The sequence below is a fragment of the Theobroma umbraticum genome, unplaced genomic scaffold (assembly GCF_002168275.2).
Source record: "Theobroma umbraticum cultivar Fairchild unplaced genomic scaffold, ASM216827v3 scaffold_302.0, whole genome shotgun sequence".
Classification (NCBI taxonomy): Eukaryota; Viridiplantae; Streptophyta; class Magnoliopsida; order Malvales; family Malvaceae; genus Theobroma; species Theobroma umbraticum.
Genome location: NW_018397287.1, coordinates 212653 through 236407, shown reverse-complemented (window position 1 = coordinate 236407; position 23755 = coordinate 212653). Strand labels below are relative to the sequence as shown.

Sequence of the window (23755 nt, the reverse complement as noted above, 5' to 3'; positions counted from 1 at the left end):
GTCAAATTGCTTCAGGTTACCCTTTCCTATGTTGATTTGCCACTATGAAATTGGTAAAGAAAACCCCCTTTTTTTTTTTCTCTGTACAAACTTATTTAAATTTTGGAGCAAGCAAAACTATTTTGCATCCCGGAGCAATGAACACTAGTTGGAGATAAGAGTTTGCTGACAGCTAATTTCAGTTAATTGCTTCAGAATAACTTGTTACAGTAAAGCAGAAGATATAAACATAAGACTACTCACTAAAATGGAATCCAGACACATAAGGGATTCTAGTAGGAAATATAAAATACCTACAACCCTGCTTAGGCCAACACTTCTTCCTTTACATTCAAAGTTAATGTGAGACATTAAACTATTTATTGTCAAAATGTGGAGTACTACGCAATAATTTCAGCAACCTCCCAGTAGAACATAATGACAAAACTTCCCATGTACATATATCTTCATGAAGAGATAGATCTCCCTAGAATCCTAACGGTTCCTATTAAGAACCATAAGATAGCACACAAAGCACCTAAAATAGATATGAAAAAGAAACCCCTATTACCGCCTGTCCTCCTTGCAGTTGCAGCACCATTAACTGCAGAAACAGCAGTGTTTCTAGCATTTAATCTCAACCTACTGAAGCTAGACATTCGCTCCAATGCCCGATTTACCAAAGGATTCTCAGCTGCAGAAGCAGGAGTAGTAGGTATTGACTCCACAAACGACCACAAAGCAGAAGAAAACCTGCTTGGGCCACCTCCGTTTTCGTCACCTTGGTCTTGATTATTTCCATTGTATATCAGACCTAAACATGAGCAAAATTAACCACATATAAGCAAAATTTTACAGTTAAGCAGTATTTGAGAGAGCAGCTTTTCCTATGACAAAAATGAGTAGAATATTGGAATCCTAATCACTTTAAGTACTATAAATGAAATACTTGTATCAAAAAATCTCTTAAAGCAGGCTTAATTTCCCCTCTTTACAAAAGGCTTTTGCCATGTGGACTTTGGCATGTCTACCAAACCATCCATCTGATCAAGAGCTCTGCAAGGATGGGCTAAGACAGCAACTTTGTCCAAAACAAAAGCATAGCTCAGTGAATGCAAACTTGTTCTACCTGAAGTTGGAGCAGCATTCCCAAGATTTGATCCTGATGGAGTGAAGACATCACTGCTCTGATCATGTGTCCAAAGTGGTCCATTAATCTGATCCAGTTGAATTAGTTGATCCAGCTCATCTCCAACAGACTGGAACTGCAACTGGTAATCCACCTGGGCCACATTTGAATGGGGTAACAACTGCTGATCTATCAGGTTTATATTTGAACAGGATTGAGATTGATTACCCACCTGATTTAACATATTATCCCCAAAGGCATTCAACTGAGGCTGCAACCGCTGATTATCCCCAGTGGCATTCAACTGAGGCTGAAAATGCTGATTAACCCCAAAGGCATTCAATTGCGGCTGCAACTGTGGATCCATCAGATTAATATTTGATTGGAGTTGCAATTGCTGATCCATCAGGTTTAAATTAGACTGGGTTTGCAACTGCTGCTCCATCAGGCTTATATTTGATTGGGGTTCCAGCTGGTAACTTACCTGATTTATCATATTATCTGTATATGAGAATGGAACTGCTCCTTGATCTATAGGCCCCATGTCCTGTAGAAACATGGCTGCATCTTGGAACAGATCAAATTCACTCAGTCCATCCAACTCATTGAACTGCACGTTCTCTGCAGGTTGCCCAACATTGGGGGTCAAAGTTTGAGGACCACTGAGATCGTCAATTTCTAGGAAACCCTCCTCGCATATTTGAGGTACCTGTCCAAAGTGGTCAGCAACAGATGTGACCTCAGGTGCCTCATGCAAATGAGAAGTAGGTGACTGGGAGAATTCAAAGCCTGCCTGCTCATGGCAAACCCCAATTGGTTCAGGAAAGATAACACCCCTTGGAGACGGGTCCAGCAAAGTACTTTGTGTCTCTTCTTCACTGACAACCTGTGGCAACGCATAGCCAGATTGAGCTTGTGGCAGTGGAAGTGCAGGCTCATCAGCTAATTGTCTCATAAACTCCTCAATATCATTTAATGCAGACTGAACTTGACCATTTGCTTTTACATTATCATCAGGAATGGCCTCATTAGGTAGCTTCACAGGGGTGACTGTAACAGGGTTACTAACATATTCCTCCTCAGCCCATTCTTCTTCTTTAAATGGTGCCCCATACTGCTCACCATTTTTAGGGCCAGGTCCACTTTTTTTGTACACTTTATAGAGAGCATAATAGTCCTGAAATCCAAAAGAGAAATCCAGAATTAGTAAACAGCACATATACAGGAGGACAAGTTTCTTATGAAATTCTTAATCTGCATACCTTCATGTTCTGGCATCTCTTGAGTTCCTCCTCATCAAGGGTATACTCATGCATCACCCAATCAGTTCGCTCACCATTAGGCGCACGCCCTTTGTAGAAAACCAAAGTTTTCTTCACGCCAACTACCCGAGAATTACAGGTAATAGTACGATCCTTTCCTGTTGCCTTCCAATACCCTTGTCTGGTTGCCCTGTTTGACCTTGCTCCGTTAGGGTATTTCCTGTCTCTTGGACTGAAAAAGAACCATTGTCTGTCCCCACTCTTCAGTATCGATTGTGCTGTTTATCATTTTTTTTGTTCATTAGAAAATTGATAATGCAACCAAATAAAGCAAAATCAAAAACTCGAAACCAACAAACATAATCTACTGCTAAACTTTTTCAAACGAACAATCCAACTAAAACAGATAGCATCAAGAGCCTAAAATGGGAACAAAAACAAACCATTCTTGTTCTATAGAAACATCAAGATATTTGAAAACTTCATCATTGATCCCCTACATCAATTTTCATAGACCATATCAATCAGAGGTTAAAAATTAAACTTAGCTTTCAGATAAACAAAAGCTCCAATGTCTTAGATGACTAAACAAACACTTAAAAGTAAAACCAATCCCAAACAGAAAAACAGTGATTTTCAAATAACCAAGAGAATATCAATCAAGCCACACCAATTAATTGAAAGCAAACCTAATGATATCTCTCCATATTGAACGGTAAACTGCCAAAAGCCACCCAAAGGAAACATTTTAGTGAACACACCCAAATAAACATACTTAAACTGCCAATAGCCAAATAATATTAGACGTATTGAACCATAAGCATAAACTGCTAATAGTGAAACATACCCAATTAAACATTCAAGGGAAACATACCAACTGCAAAGAGCAAGAATATAGTTATTTTTGTTAACCAACACAAACATAAAAACATCAAAACCAATTTAATCAAGCAATTACAAAGGCAAACAGAGATACAGCATAGACATATCGAGCCGTAGGCTGCCAATACCCAACCAAAAACAAACAGAATTCTGATATAAACCCACAACTCTTAAATGGTAGTATGGAACGTGAATAAATCATACACGACAACACAATTTTATAACCCATGTCATCCAAATCAATTTTTACACTTGGGATTGTCATCAAAATCATCCAATAACCAACAAAATGGGAACAAAATAAACAAACAAACAGTCCAATTAATGTGCAAATCAAAGTCAACGCAAGCCCAGGATATTCTCAAATGAATAAGGAAAATTATGCAACAGCAATTTGCGTATAGAAAAATCAATAGCCAAAGAACCCTCAGGATACAAACACATTAAAAAGCAAACGAAGAACAGATCAAATCAAAACAAACCCCCTCAACCCAACCCAAAAAAATAGGCAATTCGATCAAAGTAAAAACAAAGTCAACGCAGCAAATCAACACCCTTAGTACTTGTAGGTCGAAAAATAAAGCCGCCATAATATGAGTTAAACCAACAAAATGAAAACATGTAACCAGAAAACCCCACATCAGGAATCAATAATTAACCAAAATTTCAGGGCAAAACGAAGAGAGGAAATATTACCAGGCAACTCCTCAGGATCCCACTTGTAAACATCAGTTTCCCTTATGATATCAAGCTTGAGCTTTCTTCTACAGATCTTCCTCTTTAAATAATAAAGAACCAGCTCTTCATCAGTAGGGTGAAACCGAAACCCCGGGGGCCAAACTTGATCGTCACCCAAACACGAATCCGCCGCCGCCGCCGTCACTGTCATCTCTCTTGATAATAAAAAAAAATTCCTCTTTTTTTTCACAAAATAAACAAAAAAACTCAGAAACCTAACTGATCAACAACCCTAAAAATGATACAAACAAGAACAAAATTTTAAAACAAGAAATTTAATTTACATGGAGAGCTGATATTAGGATAAAAACCCTTAGAAGAGGTACAGAGATAATTGCAGTCAAAGAAAGAAATGTGAAGGGGAAATAGCTAGGAGTGGTTGGACTGAGGACTTTTATAGCGAGACTTGGTTCCTAAAAACCGGGCTGGTTCGGACCGGTGGGTCCAAACCCAGGCACTGCTGATGTCGAAACTGAGTGCCTCACATTAAATCCCTGAAAGGTGTGGTTACTCGGAAATTTCCTTTCTTTGAAACTATGAAAGTGTATGACGGCTCACCACCAATCTGACTGCTTACCTTTTATATTATTATAGCATTAAAATTTTAGAAAAAGCCTAAAAATTACATTTTTTTAACAGAATTTATTAGATAAATCTTTAGTTATTAGTTCATTGTATTTATTAAAATTAGAAATATATATAATTAAAATTATCACGTGAACATGTATGACGTAGTCAATATAACAATAATTATCATGTCACTTCTCCAAAAAAATAAAATAATAATTTTCATGTCAAATAAATGAACAATATAAAGCTTTACATGTTTACATGATAATTTTTAATTTTGTGTGGCTCCTCGATTTTAATTTTTTAAAAAATATTTAAAAATGAATTATAATGAAAAATATTTTTATTGAGTTATCTAAATAACAAAAAACTATTTTTATTTTATTATTTAAATAATTTAAAAATATTAAATTTGCCATTAAAATATTTTATACAAAAAAATTTTTCCTTCACCAAATTGTTTTCTTATCATCAAATGAAACCTTAATAATATCCCCATTTCATATAAATTCAATAAATCTGATTATTAAATGCATGTAAGAAAAAACCAATTACCCAATAAAATAGTAAAAGTAGCATTTATTATATAATACAATTAATATAGGTTATAATATAGAATGATTTGATATACAAATCAATCTTTTTTTTTTTTGGTTATCTTTTTACAATCTTATCATGTTTTTTATTATATATGCTAACATAACATGAGAGGCACGTGTGAAAAAAATAATTTTATAAGAATATTTGTCTACATAAATGATTAAAAGTTTATCAAATGTTTTGCAATTATGTTTTGGTTCATAGTTTTGTAGTTTTTTTTTTTTTAGAAAAAGAATGAATTTAAAGGGAGAAATGAGAAAGTAGAGAGTTACTCAATTGACACTTTCAAAAGTTAAGTTCAAATTTGGACTTGAACCTTCATTTAAATTAAATTTATTAACAAAATATTCAAAAAATTATATTAATATTTTAACATTTTTAAATATATTTTAAAAATAAAAATTAGTTTATTAATATAATAATATTTGGGATTGAGCTCGATCCCAAAAACCATGTAACAATGAGAAAGAGCATTAGATTAAATATAAAGATGGTTAAGAAAAATGAAAAATAAAAACACATGAATTTAGTTTAAAGATTGTTAACTTCTTTAAAAGAATAAGTAATTTCTGGATGATAATGTAATAATTTAAACTATAATCTTACAAAGAAGAAGCATTTGCACCAAAAAAGAAGGACCAAAGTTTATTAATAAAAACAAAGTTAATTTATATTTAATTAATCTAAAAAATTGAGGGATTTAAGAAGAGAAATGAGTATATATATGGTGTCTACGGATCGAAATAGACTCAATTAACATTTTTAAAATTCAGATTTGAATTCAAATCTAAATCTCACCCCATTTAAATTAAACTTATTATTAAAAATATTTAAAAATTTATATTAATATTTTAATTTTTAAAAAAAACCTCAGAAATAAAGAAAAAGGAATTATGTACAACATATTTAGGTATAAAATGGAAAGGAAGGTTCCCTTTATGAACAAAATTCAATCTCATTTTGCCTACTTATTTATAACAAGCTTTGTCTAATGGTAGAGGTTGTCAACCCTTGAATGATAATTGACTAAGCCTTTTTCCCTTTTTTTTCTTCCTTTTTTCACATGAATGATTATTTGATTAGCTCCTTTCTTAAAGAGTTTGCCCTATTCATGCATTGCACGGAGGGTTGAACAAATTGGAACTTTCTCTCCCTTCACATCGGTCAATGCTTTACAATAGGACTTGGAAACCATCTCCTCTTATTACTTGCTTCAGTCTTTGGAAAATCTTAACTTTCTTCTTTTCTAAGAAAGATGAGGATGCAACTTTTCAAATAAACTAGAGAGTGACCCATGCGTTACTTTTGGGATATATCTTATAAACGAAGCATTATAATAAATTTTGATTTGATAGTAATTAAAATAATATACGTAAAAATAATTTATTTTACAAAGGATGTCTTGTTTGTTAATTTAGTCAAGCAGCTACCAATTTATAAATGAAAGCAAGAAACTATTTAAGTTTATTACATGATTTCATAAGTAATTGCCATGGTTATAGAGTTACCTAATCGGACACATTGCATCATAAGTAATTCCAAAATATATTTCATTTCGATTTTTAACTATAGATTAGTCTCCTCTTATGTTAACAAGAAGAACGATGTTCTTTTTAGAACCAAACGATTATAAATGAAGTAACCAAACATTGATCCGTTAACAAAAATGAAAGATTATGTACAAATAATATGAATAATCTTCAACATTAAACCAAATATGACACAAGTTGGTTAATACATTTAGGAGAAAAGATTTCGGCAATATATTTCAAACTTATTTCATATTTATAGATATTTAACCTTTTTTTTAAGAATATATAAATAAAAAGGTAGGTTATTGAAAAAACAGTATGAAAAAAAAATAAAAACAACGAATTCATTAAAAAAAAAAAAAGAATGCTCGATGACTGTGAGAGTACAAATGTTGATTATAAAAGCATTCAATATCTATTTAAAAGATAAAAAAGAACAAAAGAAATAGAAGAAGAGAGTAATAATAAGCATAATTATTATCAGGAAAATAACACAATCACAATAATTAAATATTTGTCAATTGGGAGCACTAAATGTCAACCAATTGCTCCCTTCAAGGGAGACTTTTAATAAATAAGTATAGAGTTGGGTTAAGTTGACATCTCTAAAAACAATTTTTAAAATTAATCATATTAATCATTTTGTATAATTTATGTAATATTTTTTTGTATTTGTATAAAAAATTTTATTACTATCGTATTTATGCAAACCGATTTACTTGCTACATCCTTAAATTAAGGATATACAAAATCATTATTGGGTAAGAAAAAATGCTAATCTTATATAGGGTAGAGTAGTTGGTTAGTTCGGATGAAAAAAACTCAAAAATTGATGGAATAGATTTTGGGAGAGAGAAAATTGACTAACTAAGCATTGTAGTATTATTTAACATAAATGAATTGACCACTATTTAGTTGTTCAAGTCAATTGGTCAATTTGTAAACCTTTTCAAAAATATTAAATAATATTTTAAATTTTTACAACATATTTTTTAAAAAAAAGATGAATAAAAGTATTATTAGTTAGCAAAAATAAATTGTATTCCACAATCACAATAGTATAAATTTCACAACAACAAAAAAAAATTATGCATATTTATATGTTAGCTTTATTAACTTTAAAATGACTATAGCTTTGAAATGACAAAAATGATCAAAATTGCTTCAATGATTTTTGAACTTATTTGATTGATCTTTGAACTTGTTTGAATAAGGTTTTGAACTTATTTGAATAGTTTTTAAACTTGTAAGTTTTGAAGTGCTTAAGTGTTTCCATGTAAAAAGTTTCAAATTACTTGAATAAGTTTTAAAATTGCTTGAATTATTTTTGAACTTGTTTAAATTAGTTTTAAACTGCCCTCGCATTTGCTTTTGAAATGTCTAAATATTTGGCATCAAATTAGATTTAAAAAGATGAATTTTCAATGTTTTAAGCTACAAATATCGATACTTTTGCATTGGGTATCGATACATTTTACATAGAATACTTATAAATGCAAGGTATGGATACCTTATGAAAAGTATTAATATCTCGACCAAATGCATCAATACCTAGTGAAACGTATCGAAACTTGCGGTCCAGAACTAGTTTTTAGACACGAAATTAAAAAAAAAAAACAATTAGTTTCTTCACTAAATCATTTTCAGCGATTCTAAAGCCTTTTCCAACTATAAAAAAGACTACTCCAACACATTTACAATATTAGAAGAATGAAGAAAAGGATCAAATATTCAAGAATCATACTTAACTTATCTTCTAGATGTATCCTTGCTACTCAATGTTGTAAGAAAGTAAAAGGTTACACCTTAGCTTTGAAAAGGTAGTATTGAATCTTGAAAAGGTAATGGTTATAGTTAAACCTTTAAAAGACATTGTATTGAATTTATTTAATAATGGATTAAACTTCTTAGCTTGCTAAAAGAGAGAATATAAGCACCTATGAAATGAGTCGATCTTTTATAAATTCTTTGTGTCCTTTCTTTCTACTTTTTACTCTTTGAACTTGTGCATTTCACCTTTAAGAAGTTTTGAAAATTTTGTTTACAATTTACTTATTAATTTGTTCATCGAATTAATTTTGGCTTACTTTCAAGTAAAAATAAATTTGAGAAACTTACTGTTCACTATTTACACTTGTGCATTTTATTTTGAAGAGTTTGGAAATTTTGTTTTCAACTTATTTGTTCATGAATTTGTTTATTAAATTACTTTTGGCATGTTTTAAAGTGAAAACAAATTTGAGAGACTTGTCTTCAAGCTTGTCTTCATTAAAAGTTGAATTTGTTGCAAAATTTTTTTGTAAATCCAATTCATCCTTTTTTGGATATTTTCACATTATTATTGAGCTAACATTTGTAATACCATAAATTCACTACATGTCAACTACATAAGTTACACAACATATTCATAAATTCCACAACGTAGATTTTCGACCAATCACCAAAACCCCATACGAACATCCCTAAAATATTAAAGAAAATAATTATAATTAGTTTAAATTAATGTGTTAGGATAGCCTATATATATTATAATTGAAAACATGTATACTACTTAACAAAAACATTACCTAAAGATTGAAGTAGTTATTGGTCAATACACCTTTTTTTCTAATCAATTAGAGGGTCCAATGCAATCTTTGACAAATCTAACAATACATTAAAGGCATGTTTGGTTTATGGAATAAAATAGAATAGAATGACTATTTTGTGGAAATAAAATAAGACAAAAAAAAGCTATTATGTAGTTTGGTTCATAAAATGAAATTACTTTTATGGCTTATTCCAATATTTGGCTAGTAAAAATAACATTAGAATAAAGGAATAGATTATTAAAAAACAAAAATATTATTTATTATAAGATTTTATTTTTAATTTTAAATATTTATTTATTTATCATTTATTAAAAATATTAATAAATTTTTATTTAAAACTTTAATATGTTTATTTATTTATATTTTATTTTCTAAAATATTAATAATTTTAGTTTATTTAAAATATTAATAATTTATAATTAAAGCAGTAATATGATTATTTTATTCTTTATTCTTTATTTTTAAATGATTGAAATATAAATAATTTATAATTAAAACTTTAATTTAATTTTCAAACTTAAAATATTAATTTCTTACAATTTATAAAATTTTTTATTTTGAATTCATTTTGGTTTTCTTTTTTTTCTTTTTGGTCGATGGACCATTGAAGTTGTAGCTAGTGTAGTGAAGTGCGAATTTGTCATTCCTTTTGGCCAAAGCTAGATTGGCGCTTCTCACAATCAAATTTGGTTATAGAGTGCCAAATCCAACCACGGGGATCTAGCCATGAAGTACAAGATCAACGTTTCCCACGATCGGATTTGGCCATGGAGCATTTGTTCGATGTTTCCCATGACTAGATTTGGCCATGAAACGCTTAATCCAATGCTTTAGTTGCCAGATCTGGCTGTGGCTGCCAGATCTAATGCTTCCTCAATAAGATATAGCTGTGGAGTGCTAGATTGATGTTTCTCGCAGCCAAATCTTACCGTGGAGGCACCGATGTCGTCGTCACTCTATACCGACCTTCGGTGGTAAAGGAAATTTAAAGAAAGTAGGAGAAAGGCAAATAAGTAGAGAGAAAGCAAATGTGAAAATGAATATGTTTTGTCTTGATAGTGTAGAAGTCTCAATAAGTAATATACCAAGAAGGGATGAATTGGTATTTAAAAATTCTTTTGAAAATTAAGTATAAAAATAAAAGCTTTTGCAACTAAAAATCTCTTTTTATGTCAAAAATAAAGTGTGTGATCTTTCTAAACAAATTTTTAATAATAAATTGAAATGAACAAATAATAAATCAAAGTAAAGATATTTTCTTAAGTCAAGTAATGGGCAAATAATAAATCAAAGTAAAAATATTTTCCCAAGTCAAGTAATGAACAAATAATAAATCAAAGTAAAAATATTTTCCTAGGTTAAGTACAAGCACAAATAATGAATCAAGATATAATATTTTCCTAAGCAAAAATAATGAATCAAGGTAAAATATTTTCCTAAGCTAAATGCAAGCAATAAATCACAATGCAAAAAATTAAGAATAAGACATAAGATTTTTATAGTGGTTGAGCTTTTTCTAGCACCTATATCCACTCTCTTGGAACATTAAGGAATTTCAAATCTAATAACGAAAATGAACTTTTCACGGGATCAAGTGAAACCCTCACAATGCTTTTTCACGGTGTAAAGCAAAACTCTTATAATGCTTTTTCACGAGATCAGGCAAACTCTTCAACAATGGTTTTTACGGGCTAAACCATGAACTCACAAATAACTTTTTAAGGTTAAGTTAGAACTTTTACAATGGAGTATAATGTTTAGCAAGAAAATGCCTCTACAAAGGTTAGGTGCTAGGAGTTTATGCTTAAGTGTAGTGAAAGAAGATATTTCAACTTGAATTAAGCAAGTATATGACTCTTCAAAGCCTGGTGAAAGACTAAAATGAAGCTAGAGAGTGAGGATAAGCTTTTGGAGGTCTCCCGAGGGTTTGAAACTTTATCTCAGGTTTTTCCTTGTTTCCAAATGACTCAAAGCAGACTATTTATAGTTGATATGAAGTTTGGAATCGTTAAACACAAGTTTGAATCAAATCTAACCATTCTTAAAGCTTAAGGGTTGACTATAATGCTCCTAAGGTCAAATAAGGTGAACAATGTTCTTCGAATTTATCAAATTAGGATTCCATAGTTGAGTATAACCTTCTTCTATTCGATTTGACCCTTAAGAGCATGATTTTTGCAAGTTTAGGCATGGTAGTCAACCACCCTTTGGCCAAGGTTGACTATAACTATGTAAAGTCCTTTTTCTCATGCTTTTAACTTATCAGGGTCAACTATACTCGAGCCAAGGTCGACTATGTTTGTTTAATTTAGAACTGTTAAACACAAGTTTGAATTAAATCTAACTATTATTGAAGCTTGAGGGTCAACTACTACACTTTTAGGGTTGACTATGTTCTTCAAATTTCTCACATTAGGGTTCCATAGTCAAATAACATTCCTCTATTCGATTTAAATCTTGAAGGCGTGATTTTTGTAAATCTAGGTTGTGGTAGTTGACTATCCTTTGGCTAGGGTTGATTATGGCTGTGTAAAGTCCTCTTTCTTAGGCTTTTGACTTGTCAAGATTGACTATACTCGAGCCAGGGTTGACTATGTTTGTTTAATTCTTCATCTTCTTGAGCTTTCTGGAATGGGGTCGATTATAAGCACTCCTGGGTTGACTTTGGCTTTATATTCTTAAAGTTTTGTACTCTTTCTGCCTTTGGATCCACTTGAACTTTTCTATGGTCGACTTTTGACTTGTGTCTTGAGGTTTCCTTAGCTTTTTAATGCCTCTCTTCAGCTATTTTTTCCTTGCTTTATTCCTACAATCAAATAATAATTCAAGGCATGTTTACTTTTTATTTTCTTAGCTGAATATGCATTGTTTGAAAACTTTTATGATATTTTCAAATGATGCATGGCTTTTCACACAATTAAGTGACCTTAAAGGATTAAAAATATATTTGAGATAATTTCAAATGCTTGACATTATGTTTAAGACAATCTGTAATTTTTGTCAAATCAAAAAATGATGCAATTTAAGGCTAACAATCTCTTTTTTTTTGACATGACAAAAACATTAGTATATTGCATTTGAAATTTCTTAAAAACTACCCATAACTTAATTAGTCTCTGTGCCCTTATTGAAAACATTTAAGTGTAAGTGAAAAGGATATAAGAAATGAATATGAACTTTGAAAATTCTTCCCTTCATTATATACATAAAGTTAATTATATTTTATCACATATTTGTATTTTATCCCAAATGTAAAAATAATTATAATTTACTCACATAATTTTATAAATGGACATTTATTCTAAATTATAATTTAATCACATTATATGTTACCCATCATAATTAATTAAATTTTGTATATAGATGTTTATTTTTAGTCAATTCTTCACATATTATGGATCATTTTCAAAATATTGTTTAAACAAAATATTAGAGAAGAAATATTTGAGAAAAATTAAAAAGCTAATAGAAATAGAAAATCATGTCTTTTGATATATTAAACGGAAAATCATATCTTTGAAATTAAGGTAGCTACAATAACAACATCATTATACAACCAATAACACAACGGTAAGCTCAAAAGGTTTAGACTTGTTAATGAACCTTATAATTAGTATCAACATCAATCACACATGCCAAAAAATTACAATATCATGAGCATACATTCACAAAAAGTTTTAGAGCCATCCGAGCTTAACGATCAGCAAAAAATGTACTCAGCCATTCAAGTCTTCGATCAAGAGTAATACTGAAAAACACAAACATAAGAGTTGGAGATTTGAAAAGTTTGATTGAAGTAAGAACCCTTTCTTTCCCTGTCAATCACTCTACTTGACTTAAAATCCTATCTAGCTCTTGAGCCTTTTGTTGGATGTTTACCTTTGCCTCAACATTCTTGCTGAATTCAATTCCAACCTCTTTTATGTTTTCACCCAATATCATGGCAACAGTAATAATTGATTGGAATGTAATGGGATCACTCGTCTCATTTGGCCGTTTCCTATTCCTTGCTGAAGTAGTTTCACTTTTACGAGCTGATGTTTAAGGTTGAATATTAGAACAATCTTCATTGTCAAAACTATATTAAGCTAGGTTTTCACCTTCAATTTTCTCATTTATTGTGTCATTACATTATTGCATTTCTTCGAGGATATCTGCTGCAGTTTGTGCATCTTTTCCTGTTGCACGATCTCTTGCATACATAAGACTAAGCTCATTAAAGAAAAGAAAATTCTTTCTTCTAAAAGGGGCAGGCTCCTTGTGACTTTAATAATAATAAAAAAGGTGACTATTAGTTATGTTATTATTAAGAAACTAAGATGAAAATACTTAAATAAGTTCAAACTAAAAACTTACCCGTATGTAAGATTCCCATACAGGATCATTAGTAACAATCATGTTCCTTTGATCATCCCACCCAAATCCATTGGTATGTGTCCTTTGCACCATATTATATATAATGGCCTATTCTTTTTTCAAAGTCTTTATTCTAAACTCTATATAAGGTTTCACCTTCAAGTTTGCATTTAGTAATTTTGTTGCAAGCATATTTTCAAGTTCCATTAGATAGCCACCTCTAAAACTAGTGTTAGCACTGTATTTTCCTATATTGTGCAAATCAATCTAAGTTGAAATAAGTGCAACATCTTCATGATAATTTCATTTTCTTTTGGTTCCTTTTGAACTTTGAGAAGCTAGGGTTGAAGATGCAGACTTTGTTTTCTACCATACACTAAATATTTTATTATAAAAAAATTATAATACTAAAAGAATAAGGGATAAAGAGATTTATCTAATATTATATTAAATTTTGTCAAACTTTATTCACATGATAAAAAGTTCAACATAAACAACAATTAATGGCAACAAATGACAAAAAATTAAGACACTAATAACAAACTAGAAAAAAGCAAAACTTGTATTGACAAAGGAAAAAAAAACAAAAACAAATTTTCAATTAACAATATGCTTAACAAATGTCAATCCTTATTTTGCTTAGATGCTTGTCATTCATTAAAGATTTGATTTTCTAATTCCATTCTCAAATTACTCCAAATATCAATGGGATTAATAAAACTTATTAAATCCTCATCAACTGCTTTGTTAGTTTGAGTATATTCCCCTAAATCAACTTCAATAAGATCAAAACTCATCTCCCTCCTAATAATATTATGAAGCAAACAAGCTATAATAATCCAATTTTATATCTTAATTGGATAAAATGATGGACTCCTAAGGATACCTCACCTTATTTTCAAAAACCCAAAACACCTCTTTATAACATTGCGAGTAGTTGTATGTTTCATATTAAAAATTTCTTCAGATAGCTTGGTTCATGGCCTTGATGCCATTCATTCAAATGATATCGTTGACCCTTAAAAGATGCAAGAAAGCCTTTAAAATTTGTATTACCTGCATCAATTGGGTAATAACAACCTATATAAAACAAACTAAATAAGTTATTTTTAATTAAAATAATCATATAATGCATAATTTGAAATACCCTCCTATTATCATAGGAAAGTTTACCATGAGACACTTTAAGTCCATCTCTCCTCCTCAGTGCATCTCGAATAACTTTGCCATCAACTACAGACCCTTCACAGCCAAAAAACATAAAAACAAATTACATGTCTGGTGTATATACACCAACATTTTTGTTGCAATATTCCTTTTATGAGTGTGATATCTAGGTTTATCTACACTTGGCACCTTAACCCTAATGTATGTCCCATTTAGAGTACCTAAACAATTTTACAAATCAAAGGTAATGAATTACTTATAAGTAAATCTATTGATGTTTTGTATATATAGTTATAGAGGTAATATGATCAATAATTTACCTTAAACCATTTCCACTAATTGTCTGTAGAGTTTGTTGGAATGGGCTCAAGTTTTCTAAACAAATGTTCTTACAATTTTTACACTACATTTAAAACATTATAAAAGTGTTGACTAATTGTCTCATCTAACTTTTTAAAATTTAAACTAATTACTCGATTCTTAACATGATGAGCAATAATATGTAAGAGTATTGCTAATTGCTCATCTACAAGCATGTTCTTTGTTGACTTCAATCCTCCAATACTTTTTAATATTTCACATAATTTAAAAAGGGTCTGTCTATTCATCCTAATTTGTAAAATACATGAAATATTATTATCATACACAAATTGCCTCACATGCTCTCGATTGCTCTCGATTTGCAATAAAATCTAGTACATAAGATCTAATTCTTGGCCTATAAGTACATAAAGTCGACGTTGCAGACAATAAAGTCAAGAACAAATTAACAGCACGACAAATCTCCATATAAAATTTAAATATTGCTAGTAGTTTTTTTCATCGTTCAACATCTCTTCTCAAACGTAAATGAACCATGACTATAAAAAATAAATGTTCTAATCTATTTTATTACGTACAAAAAAATTAGAGTCATATGGCATATAAAACGTAAGAAAATAAAACAAAATAAATAAATAAATAATATTAATTTATGGCCATGTTGTATGTATCTTTGCATCAATATCCTAAAATAGTGAATTTGATTTCAATTAACTTTCAAAAGCCCTTTACCTTACTTAATAGAAATCGTATTTAAAAGCCCTTTACCTTAAATTTTTCCTTATTTAATTGTATATTTATAGTAGAATTCAAGGACTATGACAATTCCAATTACAACGTTACAAGCTCTAAATTAAGTTAAATTTCAACTAAGAGGTTGAAATCTATGGAATTTAAAAAGTAAGTGTGAATAAGGTGAAAAAAGAGTTTTTAACAAATATATCTTTTAATAAGGTGAGCAATATTTTCTATTGAGCATGTTGAATGTAAGCTGGTTGAGGTGAAGCACAAGTGTGGGGATAAGAATAAATTAGGGCTTGAGTGGGTCTGTTGAAGTTAATATATAAGTTGATTATCACATTCATTAATTTAATTATTTGATTAATTTGTATAATCAACCTCACTTGATATCTATCATAATATATTTAAATATCACCTTAACTCGAGCAAATAAGCGTGTATGCACAATTAGTATTTTTTAAAATTTTTATATTATCATTATAAGGTTGCACAATAATTATGAATAATGATTATAACTTGATTCCTCTTTAATAAAAATTTAAACAAAATTTTGAACTTTTTCTTAGCATTTATAAAGACAAAAATTGAGAACATTTTGCATTGCGTTGGGGGAAAAAATTCACAATGATATGGTTGGGTGGATAATGGATAGCATTATCAAAAGAGATAGATAAAGGTAGCATTGATGGGTATTGGCATGATGAGAGTTTGTTGTGGAATTTAATAGGGATAAAGAGTTGGGCATTTGGCATTAAGAGGGTTGGGATTCTCCAACCAAACACCAACAGTGATGCATACAATTTTAATCACCCCTTCCCATTAAGTCAACTATATATACCAAGCCAAATCACCAATTATATTAGCCTCCAAGGTAGATTGATTGTGTGAGCAATTTGATTCACATTTATTACATATGTACATGTGTGAAGGCTTTACATGGAATTTATAGAACCTAGGCTATGACACATCCTGTGAAGTTTCTGCTTGTTTCATTCATAATCATATCTTTCCTTTTAACAAAAGTACTGTAATTAGACAATTTAACTAGCTAAAAGTGTCTTTATGAGATTTAACCTTCTAAAAACTTCCTCTTGTGAACTAATATTGTTGAAAGTTGAAACTCTTATACCCAATAACTAAAGATTCATACTATATTGAAATTTGATATTTTAACAACATCATGTATTTCTTGTTTCAAGACTAAAATAGAGTATCAACTAGGCATTTGGAATATCAAGTCTAGATTGATGGTGCTCATATGGATTTTACTAATTGCTTTGTATTGGTCAGATTTATAATTAGCTAGTTTATATTAGAGATAGATATTTATATACTCATAAATTATTTGTAAATTAAGAATTATGCATTATGCATCAAAACTAACCCAAATCTACCATTTTTACTTAAAACTACTTCCTAATATGCACCAAAACTAAGATAGGGGTATTAGTAAGATAGGAAACCAGCAGATGGTCGTGTTTCCTACCGTACTAATTTTGTTTTTTTTTTTTGTTTTGGTCTTGACCTTGTGTTGGTGAGTTGATACTGTATATAGGTTGGGTTGGCTTTTGCTAGGTGAGGCAGGGGACGTTGCTAGTGGTTTTTTTTAACTAGTTGTTTCCGGGGATAGGTTTAATTCAATCAGGCTTGATATTGTCCTGGATGTATAAAGGTTCCCTTTGTTGATATGAATGAATTCTTTTTAACTTTCAAAAAAAATATATGCACCAAAATTAAGTCAAATCACAGCCATTAAGCATAATCCATAATACAAACAATGAGTCAAAGAAACAACAAAAAACAAACTTGACTCACAAATAAAAAGTCAAAAAATACACAAATCAGATAAATTCAAATCACTTCGAACATAAGCTAATTCAACATTTGGGTCATTTCCACTTTCAACAAAAAACAAGAGCAAAATAAGCAAGTACTTGTGGAAGAGAGCAATGTAGCTAGAAAGGTGGATGAGAGAGGCGATGGTGACTGGTGAAGCTGAAAATCATGGAAGAGAACCATACGATTGAGATAAGGAGGGAAAAGAAGAAGAGAGAGAAAATTTTTTTTATATAGATAAGGTTGTAATTTTTTAAATCTAAGAGGGGCACTTTAGTCATAATGATTTTGAAAGTTATTCCATGAGACATGGAATAGCTAATATGAAGAGTAGGGTCAGGTTTAGTTGAAAAGGGGTTTTTATAAATTTTAAAGAATAGTTAAAACTTAGGAATTGTTATTACTTGTTAAATTACTAACCATACAAAGATGTAACTAACAACTAGGAATAAAGGGGAATAGCACCAAAGGTGCTGTTAATGAGTTGTGACATAGGTAAGGTGTACATAGTGATTTGTGGCATACAAACACATCTTGAAGCTAAAACTTGAGCTCTCATTACTTAGTTACCATCTTTAATTTGAGATGACAATTGGTACTCTTTAATTGGGTAACCATGGATATCTAACCAGATTATATAAGTTCATGTACCTTATATTTAAGTTTTAGATGAATTTGAATAAAATGTTTACTATTTATCTTGTGTTCAAATACGATATAGGTATCACCCCTTGAATACTTAATACTTAAACTCAATTATGTTAATATTAAGGTATTGGTAGGTACCCGTATTCAATACCCATATATACAAATTTTAATATTATTTATATAGTATATAATAATAGATAATTGAATAAACACAATTTTGTTAAGGTTAGGATGAACTTGTGTGAGGATGAAAAGCATTTCAAGCTCTTGTCAACCATTCATCTTATTAATTAGTTGTTTATAATATAATATATTTATACTTAATCCACCTTAAACCGTAAATCAATTTTAACCTATTAGTACTAACCCTAAATGGCTAAATTCCGTAGTACCTTACCTACCAATAATCATTAATGACTTATTTTCCTTCCTCCAACATCTTGTTGAATACAAAACTAACCAACAATCCAATGCGTACGGTACGGTGCGTACTATGCGTACATTGGCAGGAAACTTACATTCATCCAAAAGAGAGGAAAAAAGAGAAAACAAAAGAAAAGAAAATAAGCACCAATCATTTTCTTGTCTCCCAAACAAACCCAGCGGCCAGACCTTCCTCTCTCTGCTCTCTGCTCTCTGCTCTCTGCTCAAAACCTTTTTATTTTGAAAAATTCAACTTGTCAAGATCTGAATGCATCATCAACTTCACTGGCAATTCCTAAGGTTCGTGATCAATCTCGATTCCATGTAAGTCAAAGCATTAGTTTTTCTATCTTCAAAGTTATCATCTTTTTCATTTTCTGCCAAAACTTTGAGTTAATTTTTTTTTTCCTGTTTTGTGGGTCAATGGAAGTTAGTCACCAGTCAAATTTTATTGTTTATGTCAAATCAGTGAAGGAAAATCACAGTGGAAAATGACGTTTCGATGTTTCTAAATTTTGCTTAATTTTATTTAATGAATTTTTTGGGTTTATTTCAGGGTTAACACTGTAAATGCAGCTTCAAATTTGTAAACTTAGAAGTGGGTATTAGGCCAAACAAACAAAAGGAAAAGGAAGATTTGTTGATCCAGAACTTGTATGCTTTGGTGAAGTGGGTATTAAGAAAACGGAAAGAAAATGGTGTTTTGGGAAGGATATGCGACTGATGAAGCAATGGGGACATTTGCCCCAATTGTAGTATATTGGTTGTATGCTGGGTTTTATCAGCTGTTACCGCCTTTGGATAAGTACCGTTTACATACTAGAAAAGAGGAGGAAGAGAAGAATTCAGTGCCTCTCGCTTCGGTTGTTAAGGGTGTTTTGCTTCAACAGCTGGTTCAAGCAACAGTTGCTCAAGTGCTCTTTCTGGTTAGTTGTTGAATCATGTTCTCCTTTTTCTTTTGCTCTGCTTTCTAATCTTCATTGTAAGTTGTTTTGTCAAATGTGTTTAGCATCATCAGATCAATTGCTGTTTCTTGGCTTCTTTTCTTCAGTAGATAGTGTAATTTGATTTAGGTGTTTGGCCTTATGGTTTAAGGCTTCATTTTTTTATCTTGGTTGTTGAGGATACGCTGGAAATTGTTTTAAGTAAATATAAAACAATAGGTTAGAGTACAGTTATGAGTTAACAATGGATATAACAACTTAAAATTCAGAGAAAAATGAACTAGTTAGTTACTAAATATGATAGCCAAAAGTAAAAAATGAAAGAAAGAAAAAGGAGTATAACGTTATAATGATTGTTGGAAAGATTAATTTTGTAAAACATCGTAGTATTAAATACAAAATAAATCATAAGCCTACATTTCACATTTAAGTAAACTAGATCTTGGCAGTTGTGAATTTAAATTCCTTACAAATGCCTCTGCAGTAAGAAAAGAAGTAAAACCAAACTCATTGTTGAAGAAATGGGCTTTTTTAATAATCCTTACAGTTAAGGCAGAGATGAGGCTAAAATTAACAAGGAAAATTTCACTGATTTTGAGAATTAGTTGTGATTCAAAATAAGATTGGGCATGGATACTATGTGTAAGTTAATCATAGCTTTGGCAAATGAGAGCTAGTTGTGTGAAAGTAGCAATGCCTCACACTAGGTTTGATATGTTGCCTACTCCTTGTAGTTTCTGGAATCAGTTTATTCTTTTCTTTTTTTTCCCTTCTATGACTTCTAGGAGGATAGAGTAGAGGTAGATTAAGTTTTAACTTTTGAATTAAGTTTGAATATCTTCTTTAGTTGCTTCATCATTAAAAATAATTTGTCGGCATGATCAATGGTGGCAAGTGATAATTGATGCAACAAGGCAAAATTGGATAAGGATGAAGGCCTAAGACTTCCATGACATTAGGGAGAGGATTTGAATTTAGGTATAGAGAGAAAGACCAAGAAAAGGTAGGATTTTTGGGGGGATGGAACATGCTTAAGCAGCTTATCTTGGGCTAGCATTTGACCTTACTTTGTAAACGTTAATACTTGATGACCCAGTTGTAGTTGCATTTCTTAACTTAGTTTGATTAGAACCACTCTAAGGGGAAACAAAAAAAAAAGAAAAAGAAAAGGAAGATCAAATTGTCAATTGTTGCTGGCATAACTCTATTGTCCTTAGTTAACTTTTGTAGGTTGCTGTGTATGTTTATTGATGTGATCTACACGGCATAGAATTTACATAGGAGATTATATCTTTTGTAGAGAAGCACATTCAAGAATTGTTGGTTCTTCATTTTTTGGAGGTAAAATTTGCATTTGCAATGGGCTTGGTAACTGATTTAAGAGAAATTCTTTTAGTTCAGGCTTGATTCTTGTGACTTGTGAGAAATCTTTGTGATGTAATGCACAAGGGAAAATTTTTTTTTTTACCACAATGCTGTGCTTTTTTCAATCTTTTTCTCCCCCTACTCATCGCCTTCTTCTAAATGATACTGGTTAGGACTGATGGTGATTTCTTTATTGGGCGTATATAGACCTCTAATTATAATATATTCTAGTGTTACATATTTGATTTGTTAATACATATTATGAACTGTTGAATATAATTACTTTCTGATGCATGAAAAGCTTTTTCTGGTGCATGATAACTGGTCATGGCACATTATTGCATATTTTCATTTGAAACTTAAAATCAAGTAAAAACTTTTGTGTATGTTGATGCGATTTACCCAATTTTGATTCTTAGCTTGTACAAATCATGACAGTAAGATGTCCTATAAGTGTTAAGTTTCGTTTACTTATTTCCTCACAATGTTGTTGGGGCTCTTCTTTGAGTTTTAGAATACAATGGAGTTCATATATGTAGGAGAATGCCTCACAACTTGATAAGTTTCTCCTGCATTTTGGTCCTAATTGCTTGTAACTCTCTTTAATCCAAGCAACACTGCATCATCAAGAACAGCATAGCTTACAGCTCTATCAAGTGTGTCCAATAATTGCTCATGGATTTTAATGCACTTATTGGTAATCTGACAGTTTGGGTAATGGATGAGGACATCTTTGTTCCCCCCCAATATAATCATCCAAACTTAGTTTTTTCTTTCTTGTCCTCATTTATACTTGATATACATGTTGCCATTTGTCAATTCAATAGTAGTTAGTGACAACTTGAAATCATCTGTTGTCCTTGTATACTAAGGCACCTTGGTCTCTTCTCCAGTCAGCCAAGTAGGCCAAGCTGGAATAGCCAAATTTTTATGTGATCGGTGCCTCTCTATTCGCACTGATCATAGAAGTGGACCCAGGAGATTCTGTGTTCCTCTAAGAGCCTGAAAAGTCAGATAGGTGGCATGTGTTTGAATTCTTTTCTTTACAAAGTTTGTTCTTTAGGCAGTTTTGTGTCCGTAATTTGTTTATGGTAAGTTTGGGTTTTTTCCTTTGGTTCCTAAAAACTGGTTTACTGCAAATGATACCAAATGGACTCGTTATTTTCAGTCTAAGCTGACATTTAAGTGAAAATGTGGCTTATCACCATAATATTCCCCAATTTTTGTACAAATCTCTATAATATTCACAGTTTCTTAACTCAATCAAATTGCCAAAATAGGCTTTAATTTTCTTTGAAATATGGATAGCATGGCTTCCTTGTAGTTGAATATGCATATTACCTTGCTTCTGCTCATATATGTGGTTCCATTGTGTTAGCCATGGAGGAAATCTCTCTGAATGGCTGAAACGCCTTGTACTTCGAGAACCAAATTCTAATTTGTTTTGGTGCTTTGTTGTTGAGGTGGGAATTGAGGTCATTAGATTGTTGAACTATGATGTGATTATACATACTTTTCTTCATTTAACTTCTGCCTTGCCTGTAAAATGTCTATTGGCCAAAACCTTTGTATTTTTTTACATAATCTGCAAACAATTTGTTGATTAAGTAGCTTTAGTGTCTAGTTAGTGTCTGCTAAGAGGTTGAAGAACTGCTATTACTTAGATAATGGAAGTTTCAATTAGATAATAAGACCATGGCTCATATTTGAACCTTGATCTGGAAGTTTCATACATTGAAGTACACTTTTTTGCCTAATTAACATTCTTGTGTTCTTGCTGTAGTTGACATCAACGGCAGATATATCTGGAACCACCATACAGCCTTCCATTCCTGTTCAAATTGTGCAAATTATTGTTGCAATGCTTGTCATGGATACATGGCAGTACTTTGTGCACCGTTTCATGCATCAAAACAAATTTTTGTACCGTCATATCCACTCCCAACATCATAGGCTGGTTGTCCCCTATGCAATTGGGGCCCTTTATAATCACCCACTTGAGGGTCTCTTGCTTGATACTTTTGGCGGTGCCATCTCTTTTCTCATCTCAGGAATGACTGCACGAACAGCTGTAATTTTCTTCTGCTTTGCTGTGATTAAAACTGTGGATGATCATTGTGGGCTATGGTTGCCTGGCAATATATTCCACATTTTATTCCAGAATAACTCTGCTTATCATGACATCCATCATCAACTCCAAGGCACAAAGTACAACTACTCTCAGCCATTCTTCCCGATGTGGGATAAGCTACTTGGAACTCACATGCCTTATGTTCTTCTAAAGCGACCGGAAGGAGGTTTTGAGGCAAGGCTAAAAAAGGACTAGTTGCATATTTCTATTGTGTAATACTAGAGGCTCGCGCTTCACACAGGAACAATTTTTTGATGAGGTTGTGCCATTCTTAGGAAGTGGAATTAGAATTGGTTTGCTTGAGGCTTTAAGTTGTAGGGTTCCGGCAGGAGGTCATTGGGTTAATTTATTTCTGGTTGCATGAGAATGTTCAAAGTGTTACAATTATTTCACCAACCAACTATATTTGTTGTTAATTATGCCATTTTGGGTTGTCTATCGTAGCATATTTGTTATGTTCCTGGGGATCTAGATTTTCATGTTTGGTAATTTGTTTGGGACTAGCTAATAGAATGGGTCTACATGACTATTTATATGTAA

At 31.3% G+C, this 23755-nt stretch overlaps 2 protein-coding genes and 1 pseudogene across 9 annotated transcripts; 1 reads left to right on the top strand and 2 right to left on the bottom strand.

The window, feature by feature from the left end:
* Nucleotides 1–224: 224 nt before the first annotated feature.
* LOC110428545 (NAC domain-containing protein 17-like) lies at nucleotides 225–4368 on the bottom strand. 7 transcript variants are annotated; one of them, XM_021444399.2, is made up of 6 exons: nucleotides 3949–4368; nucleotides 2371–2648; nucleotides 1593–2285; nucleotides 1341–1463; nucleotides 1109–1262; nucleotides 225–793 (listed from the first exon to the last, which is right to left on the bottom strand). In XM_021444399.2, the coding sequence occupies exons 1-6, from the start codon at nucleotides 4139–4141 to the stop codon at nucleotides 447–449; spliced, it is 1788 nt and encodes a 595-aa protein (XP_021300074.1). In that variant the 5' UTR covers nucleotides 4142–4368; the 3' UTR covers nucleotides 225–446. The 7 variants fall into 7 exon arrangements, with proteins under 7 accessions (XP_021300074.1, XP_021300075.1, XP_021300070.1 ...); XM_021444400.2 differs by having other exon boundaries at nucleotides 1341–1457; XM_021444395.2 differs by having other exon boundaries at nucleotides 1341–2285.
* A 9921-nt stretch (nucleotides 4369–14289) lies between these two features.
* Nucleotides 14290–15595, bottom strand: LOC149526229 (protein ANTAGONIST OF LIKE HETEROCHROMATIN PROTEIN 1-like; annotated as a pseudogene).
* Nucleotides 15596–18856: 3261 nt separating this feature from the next.
* LOC110428575 (very-long-chain aldehyde decarbonylase GL1-9-like) lies at nucleotides 18857–23658 on the top strand. Of its 2 annotated transcripts, none has more exons than XM_021444439.2 (3): nucleotides 18857–19075; nucleotides 19332–19701; nucleotides 22868–23658. In XM_021444439.2, the coding sequence occupies exons 2-3, from the start codon at nucleotides 19471–19473 to the stop codon at nucleotides 23408–23410; spliced, it is 774 nt and encodes a 257-aa protein (XP_021300114.1). In that variant the 5' UTR covers nucleotides 18857–19075; nucleotides 19332–19470; the 3' UTR covers nucleotides 23411–23658. The 2 variants fall into 2 exon arrangements, with proteins under 2 accessions (XP_021300114.1, XP_021300113.1); XM_021444438.2 differs by having other exon boundaries at nucleotides 18857–19099.
* The last annotated feature ends 97 nt before the right edge of the window (nucleotides 23659–23755 follow it).